The following is a 22,150-nucleotide window of genomic DNA, read 5'->3' as shown; positions in this document are numbered from 1 at the left end:
TAGGGGGGTAACCACATCATCCCCACGGCATCGATTTGCAAGGCTAATCTAGCCAAATGCTAGCTACAAAGTCCTTATGACTGTAGGCAGGCAACAGTGAAAAGAAGTAAGTGAAAGGCCAGTAAATGAAGTCCATGTTTCTCATTTCCAGACTGGGTTTTAGGTTTTCAGCCACAAGACTGCCCCTAGCAGAGCCTGGAACTGAACTAAGAGCTTCTCAGCTTCGTCCTGTGCCTGAACCATGGCCCCTCTCCAGCTGCAGCTGAATTTATTGGTTCATCTCCTACTCGTGATTACCTCTGTGGACACTGTTCCTTGCCTGTACTTCTCCCCAGGCTACTCTGCAAGGGAAATAAGCATTTATTTTTAGGTGCATTGTACTCTGACTGGTTGGGCTTTCCTCCCAGGGATGCAATATATATTTAATACTTGTTTCCAGAGCTGACAGCCCAGGAAGCTTGAGTGGTGAACTGGCAGAGAAGAAATAATTACAAAGTGGAGGGGCACCAACCTGCCAAGCATTTTAATACTCCTTCTAGAAACAGAGACCTGACTTTTCAGAAGTCCTATAGTGGGGAAGAAAGCAAGCCTGAATCAAAGACACAGTTGCTCTTTGATTATGATGATGATTTCAGTTGTGCAATAACAAATCCAGCCAGATCTGCAGCAGAGAGGAACGGGAGGAGAAATACATTATTAGAGCTATATGCAGAAAAAAAAAAAAAAAAAACAAAAACATGCTGGAAAAAGGCAGTACAGGAGAGACAACAGCACCTACGCTGCTCAGCGTTGCCATCACGGGCTGTCCCTAGGAGTGCTACAGCTCTGGGATGCTTCTACACAGCGGTGTGGGATCAGCAGAGCCAGCGATGAACCCTCACGCGAGATTCAGCTCAAACGTGGGATCGATCCACAGTGGGTTTACCCAGAGGCTGTGGTTCCTAACCCCTCCGCAGCTGGACTTCATGACCACTGCCCTCACATTTCTCTCGCCGATTGCTCCCAGCTGCCCTTCCGCACAGTACCATAACCTCCTCCTCTCCCTCAGCCCAGCCCTCACCGCATCCCCCAGCAAATCCCATGCTGGGATCACAGGTCCTGGCCGGTCCCAGAGGCCTCCATCACAGCTTGCAACAGATGCTTGGACTCTTTTCCCTCCTCCATCTCTTCTTTCCAAAGAGTAAATACAGCGCTATCGAGCACATTAGGTGTCTTTCCTTTAGAAAACTGCAACCTTTACTCAGCCCTTTACTTCGCTGTTCTTCCATAACTGAATTTAGTGTTTCTGGAAGATGCCCCTTCAATAAATCTTGGCTTTGTTTTATCTCCCTGTAACAACAATATGTAGCAAAAAGATTTGAACAGACAAGCAAAGCTTCAGCTTTATAGCTACGTTTAAAAATATTTCCAGATGCTTATTGGTCCCGGAAGACATTTCTGAGGCCCAGGTCAAGTAGACCCAAGGCAGCAAGCTCCAACTTTTAATTTTTTTTCCATCTACAGAACCACCAGGGCTTGGCTAACACAGTTTAACCACCAGAGCTGTCTGGTTCTGGGAACAGCTTCCTAGTCAAAGGAGCCCAGCAAAAAAAGTGAACTTTAAGAAGCAGAAGGTAAATAGCTGTATGAACACAATAAGAGCCTTACATTGGCAGAGACAGCAAGAAGACAGCCTTATATCCCCAAGCTTGTAAGATCCAAATCAAAACAACAGTCAAGGCGGAAAGGCACAAATACACACCCCAACATTAGGAGTCTCTTCCTCATGGTGTGTAAATTTAATTATAGTGTAAATCATGCGTTTCCAGCGCAACTTCAGCCACTGACAGACATCCAACCTAGCATCTCTGAAAGAATTAGGGACCAAGATGAATGGATCTCTAAAAGTAACATTTCACACCACAGTTTTATTAAGTGCTATTATAGCTGTGATTGACTACTGATATATGGGACATCATAATTTTTTATTAGACCAACTGATACAGCTAAAGATAGAAAAATAGCTTTGAAGCTCTTTAACTCAGGAAACTTCAGGCTATGCATAGCTCTGAAATAACTGTTTTGAGTTTGGTCAAGTTTGTTAATTATGAAAAAAAAAAAAAAAAAAGAGTAATTAGCACCTGCAGAGTAGACAAGTTGCTTAGCCAGGGGGGAGCGGGTAAGAGCACCAGACCTTGTAGGATTGCAGGGGTGGACGAGAGTTATCACCTCTGTGACAGCAAGAAACTAGCAGGTGGTGAGATGTGAACAAAGCTGTGGCATGTCATAGACTAAATTCAAGGTTTTTAATGCCCAGCAGAACCACGAATGTAAATCTGTGATCTTGGCTTTCGGAGATATATTGTAAGTCTATAACACAGAAGTCGGGTAGCGATGGTTTTGCAACAAGCCACTGTCTCCAACCAGCACACTTTTCTTTCATGTTGTCCCACTGATAAACATCTTCAGGCTAAACCCAGAGCAATTGATACTCAGCTTGGTTTCTCTTTCAGACCTCAGGAAGTATTGCTATGCCTAGAAGTATGTATTTTTATTTTATATTTATAAATATATATATTTATTTCAGTTGTTCCAATATAAGCTGTTATTTCTCTTGACAAAACTCGCCTCATCTGCATTGTACACAAACAGCCTGAAGATAACCCTTTGACATACTGTTTGCTGAAACGTGTGTGACTTCCCAGGGGAGGGAGAAGAAGAGAGGGAGGCAAGGAGGAACGTTTAATTTTGCTGAAAATGGTGCTGCAAAAGAAACTCTGTGGAGAAGATGAAAGAACAAGAATTGCTGTGCCCAAAACCACAGCCTATGCCCCAACTGCAAAATACTGGCCCCAGCAGGCAAAAAAAAAAACTTTGCACAGAGAAACTGCAAAAAGGAAACTGTACAACAACAGTCAACGAGTAGAGCAAAACAAAAGGGGTGGAAAAATTCTTTGAAAGGAATCATTGCAGCACTGGAACTAAGTGCATGGCATAGCTGAGATCCACATGGCTCTGCAACCGTGTTTAATGTTATTCCCTCCAAAATATCAAGCAGCCTCATAGTTGACACTTGAGCATCTCAAGCAATTCTTCACGTAGTGTTTGGCCTCCTTTTGGTGCCCTCTGAAGCTGGGAACCATCTCAGCAGCAGCATTTTTCTCTGCCTTTGAGTATGTCAAACAAAAAGAAAACCTGGTTCTATTGCAAAAAAAAAAAAAAAAAAAGCTGAAAAAGCCGAATTATGCTTAAGAGCCAGGATGAAAATTAAAAATAACCAAATAGATGGATGCAGACATCGCAGGAAACAAGTGGCTTGTTTCAGTCTTAGCTCTTCCACGCTTGCACCTTGCTTTGAAATGACCCCGGGGCAATAGGAAAACCCTGTAACCTCCCCAGGGAGGGAGTCCCAAAGGGGTCCCCATCCAGTGCTAGGCTGGGGGGCTCCATCACCCCTCCATGTAGCTCCCAGCACACGGCAGGACTCAGCAAAGGGAAGAAAGCCGCCGCATCCCTTTGCATTCCTTGCTGGATCATGCCTAATTACCAGCCCCAAATTGCAGGGAAAAAAGCAGCCAAGAAATACTGGGCACAGCTCAGGAGTGAGCCCAGTCACTGATGGCGAGGAGGATGAAGTGGCTTTAGGAGCAGGATACATGCAGCCACATCAGCCAGCGCCGCTGCAGCTCCGCGGCCAAGCAGTTTTCTTTCGAGGGCTGAAGGGTCCTGGGGAGGATCTCGTTCACTCCCTCCCTCTGCAAGAAAGCACATCTGCCAGGGCAGTTTAATCTCTGCTCAGCAAACTCCCGAGGGCAGTGAAAGGGGACTTAAAAATTAAAAAAAAAAAAAACAAAACAGCAAACACGTAAGTCCCATATAGCCATGAACAGGATGAACTTTCTAAAGGGGGTCACCCCTCCCCGACAAACAACTTGGGGTCTGTAATGGGAAAGAAGCTATAAAAAATAATCACTACATTCACTTAAAATAAGAGTTGAATTTAGCTAAGGCAAAATACAGGTGGAAGAGGTATAATCTCCAGCAGGATTTGGATTCTGGCTATTTCCAAGCTGAGTGCATAAAAATGCTGAGTGTCAGCACCGAAACAGTTTCTCATTTTGTTGCAAATGTATAGACTTGTAAGGGAATTTTTTTTTGGGGGGGTGGTGGTGGGCATCACATTAGTGTAATTAATTTTGTTACCTTTTTGCCTTGCAAAGGGATGTGTTCCTTAAAGCTTGAACTGCAGCAGTCTGGCCACTTAGGAAAGATGAAATAAAAGCTGCTTTTCAGTAACGAATAAAGCAGGCTGCAGGGAAAACCTCAGCATGAGCAGGTTTTCTTCTTTTTTTTTTTTTCATTCTTACACACCACAAGAGAAACCTGGGGAGGGATTCAGCTTGCAGGTTAAGATCTCCAAATGTAGGTGCCTACCTGAGGACTGAACTGCCACTGCAGTCAGTAAGGGTTCAAAAAGATGCATAACGGAGGCACACGGTGCCCTCTGAGATAACTTTATTTTCAGTGTCCACAGCATTCACGCGGGGCTGGTAGGCAACACGGCACGTCCAAGGGCTTCGCTCTCCAGAAAGGGGATGATGTGGGACAAGGGGATGTCCTCCTGCATCTCAGATGGCCCGAGGGCGAGCAGCCGAACCGAACCCGACAGCGCTGCCGGCCACCCGGGTCACGCGTGGACGCCTACACAGAAATGCCAAAACGTAGGTGTCCTAATCTGCAAGGTGAATCCCACCCCGAGGTCACCCACAAGGAAGCTCACGGACTGATTAGCTGTGATAGACAATGACATTTATAAAGGCCCTGGAGACACTCGCTGCTCAGATGTTGGTTGTGATGTTACAGATCACCAGGTATTAATTGAAACATCTGTTAAACACAGAATCAAGGTTGGAACCTCCAAAGAAACATCGTTTTAAAAGACACCCAATAGATTTCAGCTTTACAAAGGAGACACAAAGTATTGATATTTGCCTTCCAGAATTGTATTTAAATAGATTTTTTTTTCCCCTTTCCCTCCTGATGAGATGCAATTTCACAGGGATGAAGATTTAAAAAAATGTGGAGTTCATACTCAACTTTCCAAATATCAGGAGTAGAAACATCCCTGAGTCTGCTGCAAAAGCAAGAAGGGGACCATGGGGATGGGGGTTTAGCAGAGTTGAGGTCTCCATATTCAGTTCTTTTGGTCTCTTGTCAATTTTAAAATCAATGGAGCCCAGGCGTGACATCCAGAAGAGTTTATCAAAGCAGCGTCACCGAGTCCGTTGTCCAGCCCACTGATGAAATGTATCAGAAAATAATTCCAATTTGGTTTTGAATTAGAAAATAATCCCAATTCAGTTCTAATACTTGAATTTAAATGCAAACAACAGAAGTGCAAATTTTCATCTCCCAGCAGTGCAAACACTGTAATGAATGGTTAGGGACTGCCCTGGAGGTAAGAAATCTACCTAATCTGACTAATGGAGGAGTTTAACACTGTAAACATCCACTGTTTCAGCTGCCTGGAAAAGTGACTTTGTTAATGTAAAGTACATCGGGGTCTCTAAAATTCATGTACAGCTCAGAAGCTAAAATAGGTCTTTAAATCCTGGAAATACTATATGTAACAGTGCTGTAGATAAAATCTGGAACAATAAACCATCAGTAAAGCAGCACTAATGTGTGTTTTCCAGCCTTGAGCAACCCACAACACATACCCCTGAGCACAAAAATGTCCCTAAATTCACTTTATAAACCAATCATCTAAAAATCACTGAGCTGGGTTCTGATGTCACCTGCACTAACTTCATACCAGGGCTGCACTGACTTCAGGGCACAGCATCTGCTTTGCACCCGCACGACTGACAGAGGAGGGGGGGTAAGAACATCGGAAACAAGGACCATAACAGTAAAGAAATATCACACCTGCTTCCTCCTCTTAACCTTACCTGCTCGCTTCCAGCAGGTCAAGCTGTGTTCTCGTAGGCTATTTATATTTGTGCAGATTGGCAATTATTAAACATAAGTGCTCTTGCTATTATAGCCGTTCCCTCATTAGGGTTTATGCATGAGGCTAAAGCAGTTTAAAAATGATTTGTAGCAAAACTAATAGGCAGTAGATGCTTCTAATAAAGCTGAAGTTTCAGAATTGAAAATCTTGGTACTTTATTAACAACATCCTTATCAGAAGGAAACTTTGCACTTTTATTTACATCTTCAGAGGCCTTTAGGTATTTTCAAAATCCAGTGCTGAAGAAGTCTGGTGTCACCTCATTCCATAAATAAAAGGGGGTTATAATGATGCAAGGAGCATCCAGCAACCAGATTCAGGGAGCCCATCTTCTTCTCAAGCCTTCCCCAAGGCACGTTCTGAGCACTAATGAATGAACTCTCCTTGCGTTACAGGTCTTGGAATGTGAAAGGTGAAGCTCGTGCTCAGAGAAATGAATCATCCCAGAGAAATCTCTGGTGGTCAGGCATGAAGCCAAGCAAGCTTCAGGTCATTCCAAAAGGGAACGGCGACAAGAAGACGGCTCAGCTGGTAAGCAGCCTTCCCCAGCCATGCACAGGACCTCCCTGCCATGGTGTTAGCTGTGTCAGCTCTGGACAGGGGCCAGTCTGATGGTTGGCATCACCTCCCTGCCCCTCTCATACCTCAACTCAAAGGGTCTGATTTTTCTTCCACTGCAGTCCTCTGGGATGTCATTTTTCAGAGGCAAAGGCATCTCCCCTCTTGGCCCGGTTCCCACCCAAATGAAGCTGTAAGTGCTTGTGACTTCTGGAAAACATCTGGGAGCATGGAAGGGAGAGGGCAGTGAAACTGCAAGTGCTCAGCACTCATTAAAGGAAACCCTGACCGGCTACACAGGGCAGGAGGAAAAATCAGTGCCACAGCACAGGCAGGCTTGGCAAGTCTCACGGAGGGAGCGGAAGCTTCTGACCTACCTGCCTGTCTGTCTGTCCATACTCTCCATCCCAACTGCTTGGCCAGAACTCCAGTCGCCTCCTGCTCTGGAGTCTCCAGACATCCCTGACCCAGTTTGTCTATGTTTTTGGCCCATGACTGAGGATTTTTCTTGGTTGCATTTCCTAGATTTTGGTTCTTAGGAAAGATTTTCCTTTTCTTTCCAATACAGAAGAGAGAAAGTTGATGAGACCAGAGAATGGAGCTATAATCATACAACCTTTCCTAGGCATTGGAAAACCACAGATCCATTTTCACTGAGCCAGCATGATGCAGCAATTGTCCCATTCGCAGCAGTGAAATGACACTGCCACACTTGTGCTGACTTGGTCCAAGGGCAGGATGCAACCTACCGTGTTCACAAAACCAAGAGAAGTTATGCTCCTCATCAAAACTTGAGCAATAGTTTTTATGTCACACAGATAATTTGACTCCTTTCCTGAATGTGAGCCACAGATGCCATGCAGAGTGTGACAAATCTCCTCCAAGTATCCTCAGGTCTGATTTAAAAAAAAAAAAAAAAAAAAAAAAAATCATCTTGTCTTGGGTCTCATTGATCTACACAGTGTTGGGTGCCCTTCCTCAAACTGCCAATAAATGGCACACAATGCTGAACAGGGAGATATCCTTCCTGTCCCTCTTCCCTCTTCTCTCCATCTCCAACCAAGATTTGTGTCTATAAGCTATCCCAAATACCATGTAACTTCCCAGTCCTACCAGACTAAGTCAGCATATGATGTGGCAAGTGGAAGATTGATTGCGACAAGGACACGGAGCTGCTCGAGCGGGGCCAGAGGAGGCCACGGAGATGCTGGGGGGGCTGGAGCAGCTCCCCTGGGAGGCCGGGCTGAGAGAGTTGGGGGGGTTCAGCCTGGAGAAGAGAAGGCTCCGGGGAGCCCTTCGAGCGGCCTCCCAGGGCTTAAAGGGGGGACAGGAGAGGGGGGGAGGGACTCTGGATCAGGGGGTGGGGGTAGGACAAGGGGGGATGGGTTTAAGCTGAAAGAGGGGAGATTTAGGTGAGATCTAAGGCAGAAATTGTTCCCTGTGAAGGGGATGAGGCGCTGGCCCAGGGTGCCCAGAGCAGCTGTGGCTGCCCCCTCCCTGGAAGGGTTCAAGGCCAGGTTGGATGGGGCTGGGAGCCCCCTGGGCTGGGGGAAGGGGGACCTGCCCGGGGCAGGGGGTTGGGACTGGGTGCTCTATAAGGTGCCTTCCAGCCCAAACCATTCTATTCTAAGATACCAGTCTTTCCAGTTGTTTCTGCTGGAGATCATGTGGTAAAGGGAAAAAGCTATTTTTTTTTTTTTTTTTGTCACCCTTCCCCCCCCCCCCAACAAAAAATAATAGAAATGCTGTACGTTTGCCTTTTCAAAGGCAGCCTCTCAGCCAGTGCGTTGGGAGAGCTGAAACACCTCTTCCATGACACAGGTCCCATCAGCTACTCATGCCCCAGTTGCCCATTTGCAAAATGGGCAGAGCACCTCCCTGATTTGCATCCACCAGCTACCACAACCCCTCCTTGGCTATTCAAGTGAGAAGCGGCAAATACCACTCAGCAAAGTCACGCCACTATGAAACGCTGAAAACAAGAACAAAATGTCACGGCAGCCTCACAAGTCAGCACTGGATGGGCTTAGCACAAAACACAGCACACCCTACTTTGCATCTTTATCTGGTGCAGCCCTCTGGCTGTCACACCACTGCTGATATTACAACGGGAAGGAGTTTGCACTGGACTATTTTTAAAGCACTGTGAAAAGGGGGAAATACGCACAAACACCCAAATTCAGAAGCCAGGCAGCTTTCTCTGTCCATGGTCCCATCTGCCTCCTGATGCTGAATATTTGGCAACTATTCCTCTTTTCAAAAAATACCCTGCTGGGCTCACCTCCTTTTACCATACATCACGATTCCTCTCCTGTCTGGTTCTCCAGAGTTTTCCTGTTGGAGACAGACCCCTCAGCTGTGGGGAGGGTGTGATAATTACAGTGTGAATCCCCCTGCTGACATGCTGGTGGGCTGGAGCAACATGCTGCTGGAAACAGCCTTAAATTTTCCACACAGGATTTTTTTTTTTTTCCCCTCAGATACAGTGTTTTTGCCTATTTTGCTCTTTTGCCTTGTTATGCCCTAAATAAGAGCTTCTAAAATACATGTACTGCTGAAAATATGTACTCTGAAAACTTTCTGCATTTGAAGCCAAGAATTATACATTATAGAGAGGTAATGAGCCCTTCTGAGCTACCCAGATAGAGGGTTGGGTGACTGGTTCTCCCAGCTGGCTTTAAATAAAGTCAGTCATGCATTTATATATGTATAAATTTAATAAATCGTACACTCAGTAACACATTGAGGTTTTGTGGCAAGGCCTTTGTTAAACACAAGTTGTCACTGCCAAAGGATCTTTGTGTCGGATGCAAGAATTAGGCTACAGGATTCTAGTGAGTACCTTGCCTCTTTGCCAAAAACATTTATTATTTTGGTTTAAAAGTATTTACCTAGCTTCTCAGTCAAATACAGGATAAAAGAGATGCAGATATGGCCGGAGTGGTTGTTATGTGAGATTAAATTTAACTGAACTTTTACAGTGATCCTGTTTCCAGCATTTACACTCAGACTGCTAAAGGATCAGATGTGACTTTTTATTCCTCTCCATCATGTATCTACTTCATGGATGGAGCAGAATAAAACTCTGAAAAAAAAAAAAAAAAAGCACAAATTATACCAGCTGGACTTATTTGGCTAATTCAACAAGCTTGAAGTCTGAAGGCATGTGGAATCCACCAACTGCTTTGAATTATCCACATCTCATTTACTATACACACACTGAAAAAAAAAAAAAAAACCAAAAAAAACACAAAACAAAAAAACAGTCCAACTTTTAGCTCTCCAGGCCAGATTACTGTAATTGCACCTCTAAAAATGGCAAACCAACCCACTAGAACCTAATCGGGATTATTCTGGATTTACATCATGATACACCCCACACACACACTTTTAGCACTTTTCTGTAAAATGTTAAAAGCTGACCATTGCAGGAGGCAGGTCTCTGGTGAGCATGGTCTGATGAACTACAGCAAATGAGATTTGCCCAGGTTCCCTTCTTCCACATTTGTAGGTCAGGGGAGGCTGAGGTGAAAGTTTATAACAGCAATTAGAAACCACATGGCTGCAACAGTTTTATAGCACTGAACTTCTTGATCAGCCAATGGTTCTCGTTCAGAGTTTCTCCAAGGACATACTAATAAAAATTATCACAATATATTATAAGAAAAAAAATTCTGCTGAGCCATCATAGGTCCCAGAGCCAGGTTGTTACAATCGCAGAGTTACTTTTGCTTTAAAAATGAGTACAGAATCACAGGCTCAAACTGAGAAACAGAAACAACAGGGATTTTCTCTAGCATTGAGACAATTATTAGTCACCTTGCAGATCAGTGCTGATAAGGAGCATGCCAATCTCTAACCCACTAGTATGAACCAGGTCTCAGGAACCTTAACACAACAAAAGAATGAGAAAGCAACCAGCGGTTCCATTAAACCAAGGGCAAAGAAGTGAGATAAAGCATGAAACAAGTTAATAAAAGGGTTGAAAAAGGAACCAGTGCAGGATTGCACCTCGGCTGTGCCCTGCTGCTGTCCCAAAGCTTTTGGGGTTTGGGTTTCTTGATAGCAATGATCAACTCGAGAGTGCCAGCGTAAGGACCTGATCCTGCCACTGCTTGCATGTTGAACTTCAGCAGACTACGTGACTTAACTCTCTGCAGAATCTGGCCCCAGAGGACCTCTTCATGCCAACAATGCTTAAAGAAATGGGATTTTTGCCATGGGCTTCAGTGGAAGCGGGAGTTGGAGCAGCTCCAGCAGCTGATGGGAGCGCTGCCCCCTTTTATTCCCCAGCACCAGACCCAGACATGAGCTTATTTTGGATCCTCCCTAAAGCAAAGCCTGTAGAATTCCAGGAACTAATTGCCTGGTCATTCTTTTAATACTTTAATCCATTTTCCCACCTTGTTCTTCCTCAAAGAAAGTCTTTGGCGATGCAGATGCCCAAGTGGCTCGTGGTGACAGCCAAAAAATTTGAAATAAGTCCATTTCTTAAGGGACTAGGGGAGAAGAAAGGAGAGACGAGTGATGCAGTGCCAAATCTGGGTTACCTTCCAATCCCTGACTGTTTGCTGGGGATCAGAGCAGCTTCGAGTGAACCATCATCACCAGCCGGGCAAAGCGAACAGAAGTGATTTGCAACCAAGTACCCGTGGCACAACCCAGCTCCTGTGGGCATCCTCCCCCCACCCAACAGGAGGCTGGTGAGGCAAGCCCACCTTCCGAAGAGATAAAACGACAGTGGGAGAAGATTAGAAGTAAGAGGGAAACTCTGTCACTGCCAGCACCCAACCTCCCTCCCCATGGTCTCACAAGAAATCGCACGCCGCAAGGAAAGAAGCCACAAAGAACCAAGCTCCAGCGAAACGTGCAAGAACCCCGTGTCTTGCGCTGTTCCCGCAGAGAATTATTAGCTTTTTGCAGGCACGTGTGTGCGCGCACGGCCACATTGCCAGGAGAAACAATCCCGTTTCTTAATTCTACGCTGTGCTACGAGCCATCTGCGGCGGGGGAAGGAAGCAGCGCTGCCCCAATCGGGGACCTGCAAGCGTGGAAATTATAAGCAGAAAGGACGCAGCAGCCAGAAAACACATCCTTAGCTCCCAGCTTCTGCTCTTCCCTCAAACAGGGCATCCACATGAGGTTTTAGAGTCAGAGAGCGGCACTTTGCTGAACTTCTCGTGGGCAGTTGTTCTTCAACGGGAGGAAGGTCCCATCCGAGAGCCCCCCCCGCCCTGGCGCTGAGCCCCCCCTCGGGGAAATTTCACCCCGTTCTCCCCACTTTTATGAGTGGGAGGGGGGAGCTTTGCACGAAACGATCCAGATCCTGACCAGAACCCAAAGCAAACCGAAAGCCAGGCTGCAAACCTGAATGACAACAAAACCAAGAGCCAGAAATAAAAGCCTAACACTTCCCCCCCCCCCCCCACCCACCCCAGAGGGAGTTCCTCTAGTTCAAGGGATCCCCTCACTCTTGGAGAAGGAGAAAAACGAACAAAAAAAAAATGAAGTGACGGCGATCTTTTCGGTTATCGGGGTGGGGGGGGGAGGAAGGAACCCCGGCAAAGATACACCTGCCTTAAACCGACCGCACTTGCAAAGTTGCCCAAAGTTTGCCCGAGGCTGAAGCGCTGAAGCCCGCGGGGAAGGCTCAGCCCCTCGCCGCCCCCTCCCCGAGCACTCACCGCGGCGAGGAGGCAGCCGAGCAGCGGCACCACGACCCCCAGACCCGCGGGCTCCATGCTGCCCGCGCACGGAGCCGCGCACCTTTCCGCCGCTGGCAGCGCAACGTTCCGCTCGGCTCCGCTCCCGGGCGCCGGGCTGAGCGAACCCAGGGCGGGCGGGTGGGAGGGGAGGAAAGAGGGAGGGAGGGAGGGAGGGAGGGAGGGATGGAGGGAGGGAGGGAGGAGGCACCGCCCGCCCCCGCGCCCGCTCCGCGCCCCTCCGCGCCCGCTCCGCCGGCGCCAGCCCCGCCCCAGGTGCGGCCGGGGGGGGGGGGGGGGGGGGGGGGGGGGCTGGGGGGGTGTGCGCTGCCCAGGGCTCCCCTCGGCCCCGCGCCGTGCCCCCCTTTCTGATCGAGCCTATCTGCTACCCCCCCTCCCCGCCACCCCTTCTTCTTTTTCTCTTTATTAATTTTCCCTTCTTTTGCCTGTTACTCATTTTTCTCTTCTCTTTTTCTTTTTTTTTTTTTTTTCCTTCTTTCCCCTTCCTTTCTCCCCTTTTCCTCTTTAGCTTCTTTTTCCCCTCCTTTTCACCCCTTTTCATTTTTTCCTTTTTTTTTTTCCCCTCATTCTTTCCCTTTTTCCATTCTTGCTCTTTTTCCATGCTTTTCCTTTTCCCCTTTTCCTCTTTTTCCTCTCTTCCCCCTTTCCTCCCCCTTTCTCTCCTACTTCCAGTGTTTCCTTTTCACTAATTCCCCTTTCCTCCCTCTTCCTATTTTTTCCTTTGTTTCCCTGTTTCCATCTTTATGTTTCCTTTTCCCCTTCTATCCCCTTTTTATTTTCCTTTCCTCCTTTTTCCCCATTTTCCCCTTTTTATCCCTTGTCCACTTTTTATACATCTTCACCCTTCCCCTCCCATTTCTGCTACCTCCTTCACCCTTTTTTATTTTCCTCTTTTCCTTCCTTTCCTTTTTACTTCCTTTGTAATTTCTCACCTTTCACCTTTATTTTTTTTTTTTTTTTTTTTTTTTAAAGCACTGCAATGGGGTGAAGACAAACCAAGGTTGAGGAAATCAGCAAAGCTTGATTTTCCATTCTCACCCCCCCCCCCCCCCCCCCCCCCCCAGCTGATGCAGTCGCTCTGGGATTCCTCCAGCTCCAGAGTGAGAAGCTTGCAGATCCACAGCCTGCAGTGCAAAGTCATCTCACCTTTTTGCAGAGCCTGGGGCTCCCTGCTGGGTTCAGCCCTGGGAAATGCTGAGGAGGGTGATGGGCAACGGTCTTGTTAGTAGGGGTAGTAGAGGCACAGGAGATGTCCCAGTATTGCTGTGAGCTCTACAAGTGGGTTAAGTTTTGCTGGGAAAGTAGAGGAACAGTTGGTTGAGGCATTTGGCTTCCTTTGAAATAGCTGCTTGGTTAGAAGGGGTTAGGTGGACCAAAGTTTGCAAATCCCAACCCGACTCAGTGAATCTGTATGTCCTCTCTCTGTCCTCCCCAGAAAAAGAGGAAAAACTTCCAAAGTGCAGGTCAGTGACATGACATTTCTGGATTTCTCATTTTGGAAGAACAGCTCAAGACCAGATTGACCTGCATTTTTCATGCAATTCTGGAAATCCCTCCCCCTCTCCAGCATGATGTGGAGCATTTCATTTAATATTAAGGACAATGCTCTTTTTAACTCAAGAGAAATCACATGTATAGGCTTACTTTATTATGAAAACCCAAATAAGTCCCATAAATAAAGGTAATAATAAAAAATAGAATATCCACCTTGCTGCTCTTTTCTCCCCAATCCTGCTAAATTTTCAAGCTCAAACAGATGGACAGATTTGTTGCCTTTTAAACCACCTGCCAAGGAGAAAAAACAAAATCCTCATATTTGGGAGGCCCTGGAGACAGCTCCTTAATTCCAAGCCGTTAAACTTACTGATGCAACCAGGAAACTTGGGTTTTTTGGGGGGAAAGGGCTTAATGGGTAAAAACTTAAAGTTATATCCAGTCTCTAGCTCTTGTTAACAAATCACTAAACCATTCACTTTTTAAAGATTACACACAAAGAATGAGAAAAAACAGTTTAGTATCCTTTCCCCATCCCCCCTTTTACCCTTTATGGAAAGACCCATGCTTTTGTTGGTATCTGAAAGACTTTTTTCTCTTTTCTTTTGCATCTGATATGAAAAATCCCAGTTCTGCCTCTTGTTTTTCATCCTAGGCCTGATGGTGGCTTATAATTGCCAGTGTAAAAAGAAGTACAAGACGTTAATTACATCAATTAGTTGTACAACGATTTGAACATGCAGCAAAGCTATATAAAGCTCAGTCTGGATGGTAAAATGACAGAGGATTGGCTGATTGGCTGGTCACTGAAACTCAATACTAATAATAGCCACTTTGTGTTTGCTTATGTCATTTATTCACGCAGCCTGAACGCTTCCAAGCAGCCTGTTAAAGACATGTTTCCTCAGGGGGTGAAGAAGTGAAGGTCTTGGCGGGTGTCGCTCTTTAGTTTCTTTGTAGAGAGTGAATCCGAAGCTTCTGTGTCTCGTGACAGTGATTTTACATGAAAAGTCATACATCTTGCCCTGCGGACTGCACTGGATGGAGGCCCAGGTAAGTCTGGTGGTCTGGAGGCATCAAGTGAGCTCCACGGTGCCGGGAGCAGCTTTCAGGTTTGCTTTGACCCCACCTCCTACTCATTTCATCCCATGAACCCAAATCTTATGCTGCCAGTACCAGTGAACACACATTCCCTTCTCCATGTGGCTTAATATTTTGTGTAATTGCCTCTTTTGCAGACCAAAACCCCCCATGCTCTCTGGTCTGGAGCCTGTGCCATACCTTTGGCATCTGTTTTGCCCTCCTCTGTACCCATTCTCATCCCTGTGTATTCTCTCTGGGACAAGAACAGGAGCCAGAAGGATTCAAAACGTTGGTGCACTGTGGTTTTATGGAGTGGCATAGTGATGGTCATGGTTTTAACCTTTATTTTTTGCTTGAGTGCGTGGGAACAGGAGCATTCCTAAGTATAAGCTGACTTACTGATGTATTATAATACCAAAATGTATTTCCTGCAAAGGATGGTTCTGTTTTGAGCCTACCTCTGTGTAAATCGATCAGATATGTTGTGGTAGATTTTGCTCATTTGCTTCACTTCCCATTAAACCATGCTGAAGGCCAGCTTCCATTTTGCTGTGCTGCTGGGAGGTTGGTACTTGCCTTGTTGTGTTTCCACTCCACATATCTCCTTAAAAGGTTTTACTCAGCTTCAGGACTGTGATGTGAGGTTGGGAGGGTAGTAGGTGCTTGGTGTTAAACAGGCTCTCCGTTCATAGATTGATGTAGTAGACTAGAAGGCATTTTCTTCTCATCCCAGTCATGAACAATTCAAAAAAGTCTTGATCTAATTCCTCTTCACATCGATAGCAGCACAGTTACTTCAGTGATCATTAGTGCATCTTCTCTGTGGTTGTCTTACCTCATTACCATTATTTAACCCTATTCCTTAAAGGTAATTAACATCTGAGCTGAGGCATCCATCATAAAATAGTTTATCTTTCTGGATATTGCTTGGGAAAATATCATACGACAGTAAGAAATTTTGGTGGAGAGTAATAGTAGAGGTAAATAAAAGCAACTGGGTTGTTTCCTGTCTGTGTTTTTTCTCTCTCTGCCCCTGGAAATCAGAAATACAAAGACTATTAACAGTAGTGTCTAGAAGGACAATATTTGAGAGCTGATTCATGTGTCTGTTCGCTAAAGGCTGGATTTGCTGTTCTGTGCCCTTGGGGTTATGTTCCCCGTTTAGCTTTCTCTCCAAACCCAACACAGTGCATCTGTTCTGCTTTCCACTTTGTGACTTTATTTAAATAAAATAATAGCATCACATTCCATAAACAAACTGTGAAATGTATTTCTATGTATTATTTGCATTGGGATTAGAGGCAAGAAAACATTCACTGTGCTGTTTTTCAAACATGACAATTACATCCACCTACAAGACTTCATTATTTGTAAAATGTAGCATAAACAATGGGTTGCTTCCTGTGTTTTTATTGCCTTATTTATCAATCAGTAGAGGAAGACTTTCAGGTCAGGTTTGGTAGACCTAAGGTGTTTTTTTATTCCAGATCTCCTCCTGAATTTCTTTTTGCAAATCAGGTCTCCCCTGATTTATTATGAGTGCCTTGGACCAGGCCTTGGGCTGGTTTAACAAGCATCCCAGCTATACAGAGAAATCTCTCAATTTACTCCAAATATTTATCCAGTGCAGTCTCTTACTCCAATGCCATAACGAATATATAAATTTAGCAGCCTTAATTTTCAAAATTAAGTTCTGTTGATCTGTGTACCCATTTCTGCCAAGAAGTACAGGTGTCCACAGATATGAGTGACTGATCAGATCTAGCAGGACATCTTGTCTGTAAACCTGATGGGACACTTAATCAAAGTTACTTTCCAAGTCTTTCATTGCAACAAGAGAGATTTTAATTCCTTTCTTACATCAGAGCAAAATCCAGACCACAGAACAACACCAGGAAAGGAAAATGTGAAATACATCATTCTCCAATTTATTAATGAGATTTGGCAGGTGACTTATTTAAATTTAAGCAGCTTCACGAAAGATGTGGGATACTAAATGACACTTCAGTAGGAAAAAAAAAAAAAAAAGAGGATAGCATAAGGCAATGGCTGTTAGTTAAAAGCAGGAAAATTTGAAAGAAGAATGAGGCCTGCAACTCCCTCAAATTAATGGAGGTGATTAATGATCCTGGCAAACTCCACTCAGTTTAGTTCTCTCCATCTCTCTGTGTTTTTGCACAATGACTGAATGCCTTTCAGGGAAGATGGGCTCAGGACAGGGCAGCTGAAAGAAATTTGATAACCTGAGAGATACACCAGTATGGGCTTTATAAATCCCTTCTCATCTTAGCAAATGGATGCAGTTTATTTAATTGGGGATGTTTAGAGTTTAAATATTGCCACCTGAGCACATTTTATCTAATCTGTTTTGCATCCTTTGGGATGAAGTGGCTTGTGTCCTGGACTCTGTTGACTACATTGACTAGATCTCTACTAACTAAAGGAATTTCTTATGACAAGCATGAAATGTAGGTGTTCATAGGTAGACATGTACAGTCATCACTTGAAGTCAACCTATATCCCTAAAATCTCTTCGCTGAATGATTTTCTTGACAGATGTAAACAGATGACGAGGAGTCTTTCAGTGTAGCTAAGGCTTCAAACATCCAACCGAAACTGAATTATCTTTGTCCTCACCGTTCACAATTCAGATTACTCTGTACCAAGCCCAGCAGAAAGAGTTAAGAATCAAGGCCATGGCACTTCAATGAAAAATATTTCATGTGTGTACAGGGAGATATTATGTTAGGGTGAAAAAGCTTTCAAAAGTGAAGAAAGATAAATAAGGTGCTAAAACTGAAATGAACTGTCTAATGTATTTGTATACAGCTGTCAGCTTTATGAACAGTCCATAAAATATATACTGTGAACTCCTTTTATAGCTTACATATAACTATCAAAACCAGAGAAGTTAAAACAATTGAAACACTAACCAGTTGTTTCAGTGAATGAATGATGAGACTGAACATAGGAAAAACACTTTTGATTTGATGGTTCCACAAGAGAAATTGCACAAACCAAAAATACTGGGATGGGCCAGATTTTCTGTTGATGTAAAAGAGTCGTGTCATGTCATGTCATGTCATGTCATGTCACGTCATGTCATGTCATATAATATCCATGGAATTTTCTTGTTTTTTTTACCACCTGGAAGTCTAATGCTCTGAATATATATAATATTTACCTTTTACTCAGGCAGTATTACACTATGAGATTTGTAACAATTATTATTACTTTTTACATCTGCATTTTTTTAGTGCCTTCAGCCTCCAGTTGTGGGTCAGGATCATACTGTACTAATGTTGTAGTTCTAACTGTACTAATGTTAAAAAAAAAAAAAGGTTTTACTCTGTCAAGCTTGTGGTATTAGTGAAATACAAGATACAGAAGGTAGACTCAGTCTCAGTGAGGAAGTACTGTCAGTGTGACACATTGTAGGTTACAACACTGTTTCCTGACCTGTTCTCAGTATTTTCTGGATGAAGAATATACAAACAGGGTATTGTCCTTTTAAAAGTTAGGAGCTTTTAGTGGTACTAACCCCATTTTGGCTAGAAGCATTGTGGGCATAAGCATAGGTGCAGCTAAGTCCTCTAGTGGGTTGTATAAATGCTTATTGAGGTCTTCACCATGTCACTGTGATTTATTTACCTTTTTTTTTTTTTGTGTATGTGTAGACCAAAGGAGATAACCCTTAGGATCTCAGTAGATGAGACCATTAAGGAAAGGGACACAGAGAAAAAATGCAAACTTTGATTGAGACAGAGAAATCTAATCATCACACTACAATTTGTTTATGCACAAATCCAGCAAACATAATTTCCCAAGTGCAAGTTCACTCACCAGAAAAAGTGATTTTTTTTGAGAATATGTACTCTCCATTCTCCTACCTTAATTGTGATCCTAATTCTAAATACCCCCTCTGCAAAGCATCTTTCCTCCAAATACCATCTGCTTTGAATTCTCTCCAAGTATCAACACCTTGCTTCGTAAATAGATGTTGTCCACAAAGGTTCCTTAAAGGCAAACATTCAGCCATGCAGACCACTGCCCTTGGAGCAGAAATGTTATCCCTGTCTGTGACGCCAACCATCCAGAGGACTGCTATGGTTCAGACAAGAGCTGTGAGAGCAAGGGAGTATTGGAAGTCTCTTTTCCTCTTGCGATGAGTGATGAGTTGCATCTGCTTGGTTTTATAACTAGGAAGTGAATGGACCCTCAAGTCAGTGGAGCCTCAAGAGATATTCAGGAAACCACATGTCTGTGCAAGATGACCTGCATTTCTCTCCAGCTCTCCACTGACTGCTATGTGACTTTAGACAGCTATGTGTCAACACTGAGATACAGGTCTCTGGATCTGGAGTTGAATCCCACCCAGTGAATTTAGTGACTTTGGTTATTCTGAGCTTCATAGGAGCAGCTTTTGATGGTCCCTGATCATCTCCTAGCTATGTCTCTGCTGTTCAGTGAAGCGGAGACTTCTGAGCTATCTACCCAGTTGGCACAGCAGCACGGCTCAGTGTGGTGTGACCTTGTGTGCTGACACTAGTGTGGCCTTAGGAGAAATCTAAAGCCAGTAGGCGACCATCCATGAGGGCTAAGAGTGCAGATCTTCTTCCATTTCTGTCCCCAGCAGTTACCCAGTGGAGAAGTTCTCCTAGAAAACTCCAACTGCCCAGTGACATATCCTCATAAAGCTATGAGAGCAGCAGAGGTGGATGCATCAGAGCAGAATGTGAAACATCTGAAGAGTATGAGTGGAATATTTCAATTAAAAGGATCTACTTGATACAAGAAGACTACAATCTTGTCCTTGGTCTCTGGGGCAAGGGCAAATTATCCAGCTCCTGTTGCTCACCTCACTCTGCAAGCTAAAGATAGTAATAATTACCTACCAAACTCCCAGGAGAGTTAAGGATTAATTGCTTCATAGTACTCAACATTTATTTTCACACAATCAATGCCAGTGGGAGCAGAAAAATAAGCTTTGCAATTACTATTACATATCCACAGGGGACCATTCACTTATGAAGTACTTGGATAAAACAGTTTTCTTAAAAATAATTAAAAAAAATATTCTTATTTATGTTTGGGCAGAAAAAGACAAACTCTTTGGGCTCAGGAAGAACAAACCAAAAAAACCTACACAAACAAACAAGCAATCAAGCAAAAACTTTCTCTGAACTCAAGATGACAGTCTGCTGGAACTAGAATGCATTAAGGTGCATAAAACCCCATGCATTATTAAAACACTATTTACACTGGGAACATGGTAAAACCGCTCCAGGGTACAAGATGTGCTAAAGACACAGAGGAAACAGGATGTCTGCCTCTCCCTCCTTACTTTCTCTGTAGAGCTTTGCAGAGCAAAGGAAGAGAGAGGAGGCAGTAATGGCAGTGTTATGTGCACATAAAGATGGTAAGCAGAATTCCTAGAATCATAACAACCATATTTCTCAAGATAAACTTGTGTCCAGGGGAGGTAGGTTTTCTCCCAGGTGGTGACCACCGTGAAAAAACATTTTGCCCTCAGAAAAAGGAGTCTGGCAGCAGAAACCACATGAAGCAGGGCAACCAACTTATTGATTGACACCACAGATTATGTAAGCTAAAAGCTTGGGCTAAAACATGGTGCTCTAGAGACTGAGATAAAGGCTCCACCTTATCATTAGAGGATGTGACACAGCTGATTTTTTTGTGGAGGAGGCAGGAAATGGAACATTTTACACAGCCTGGTCAAATGCATCACAGAGCTGCTCTGTTCAGAGAGTATTTGCTACTGGTGTCCATAGATCAAGCCCCAGTTTCTGTCTGTGTGTTGAGAACCTCTGTGGCTACTACCATGAACTGTGTTTAAGATCTTACCAGCTGAAAACAGGAATTTCTACACTGTAAATAATTTCTGTGATAAATGTTGGTTTATGTTGTAAACGAATGTTGTAAATCATGGTGTAAACTGGCAAGTGCAATATACAGTGAATAACAGATTCAAGGCTCTTCCTAAGCTGTCTGCTTGTATCAGGTATCCAATATCCTAGCTTCCATCCACCTTTGGCTTTACCAGCTGTAGACAAAATCCCTAAAACCTCTGAGACTGGATGTGCCTGAGTTTACTGGGAGCCTGAAACCAATTTTGAGAGGTCTGAACTGACACATTTGCCTCAGCAAGAGTTAAAGCGGAAAAGGGTAACAGTTCCAAAGTCATCATTGTTCATTGCCTTCATGCTATGAATGAAGATCTGCATGGTTCATCCAGCTGGTTTGTGCACTGTCAGTGCTGGAGCCTTGAGGGCTCTGGCAGAGACCTGAGGCCAGTGGACTCTGATCTGTGGCTAGCCAGGCCCTGGGAAGGAGGTGGAGTCAGTGCCCAGCAGAGCATTTTTAGCCACACTGCAGAGCTCTATCCCATATTTTTACATCTGCTGGGCTGAGTTACCTTTTTCTCTCTTCTAAGTCCAACCCCAGCATAAGGAAAGGTCCAGCTGACATCCAAAGCACTGAACATACACCAGAACACTCGTTGGGATTTAGCTGTCACAACAGCTCCTGCAATTTTTTTTTTTTTATTTTATTTTATTTTCCACTCCTCTTCCAAAAGGAACATCACACTCAGCCTGCCTCCATTCCCCTCTTTTGCAGAGAGGGATCTCTTTCATCTCAGCAGACAACAGCCTTGATCTCTCCAGCTGTGTTCAAGCCAATCGCTTGCAGAAAAGTGATACGCTTGGCTGGCGGCTGGCTGGCTGTGCCATATGCCCAGGCCATGCTGGCTTCTCCCCAGGGATGCCTGCAGGCAAAAAGCACCCAGAACAAGGTCTTGTTGGAGTCCGGGGCTTGGGCACGGCGATGGAGAATAGGGAGAGGGGATACATCCCCCTCTCCCCCCTAAAACTGAGGGTTTGGGTTTTTTTTTTTTGCAGCTCAGTAGGAAATCACCTGAGTCTGAAACTTGCTGTCTGTCTATCATATATCTCAGAAATATGGTTCTTTCTAAAGACAAAAAATTAAATCAGAGACTCTCTGAGTGGTTAACGTGAAGGTATCTGCCTGCTTGGAGGACTCTCCCGTGAACTCGCTGTCTCACACCCCAAACAAACCAATGCCACTGTCATATCCGTGAAGAATGAATTTCTGCAACCCTCTGATTTTGTTTTTGGCAGTTGATGAGCACCCTTTGTAAGGCTATTGATTTTTTTTCTGTTTGTTTGGCTGGAATATCCTTTGTTTCCAACTCAGACCTGCTATTCAAAATCCTTCTTGTAGCAAAGGAATGAAAACATCTCCGACTGTCCCTTTTTGC

General features: G+C 44.5%; 1 protein-coding gene across 1 annotated transcript in view; it reads right to left on the bottom strand.

Moving 5' to 3' along the window:
• Positions 1–12,377, bottom strand: part of LOC104367953 (vasoactive intestinal polypeptide receptor) — a 113,412-nt gene extending 101,035 nt beyond the window's left edge. Inside the window, exon 1 of the mRNA XM_042802156.1 lies at positions 12,235–12,377. Coding sequence (XP_042658090.1) covers positions 12,235–12,291 — 57 coding nt within the window. The 5' untranslated portion in view covers positions 12,292–12,377. The remainder of the gene's footprint in view (positions 1–12,234) is intronic.
• Between the last annotated feature and the right edge of the window lie 9,773 nt (positions 12,378–22,150).

This window comes from Tyto alba, unplaced genomic scaffold, assembly GCF_018691265.1.
Source record: "Tyto alba isolate M040663 unplaced genomic scaffold, T.alba_DEE_v4.0 Super-Scaffold_38, whole genome shotgun sequence".
Taxonomy (NCBI): domain Eukaryota; kingdom Metazoa; phylum Chordata; class Aves; order Strigiformes; family Tytonidae; genus Tyto; species Tyto alba.
Note: the sequence above shows the minus strand (reverse complement) of the source record. Positions and strands in the feature narration are given on the sequence as shown.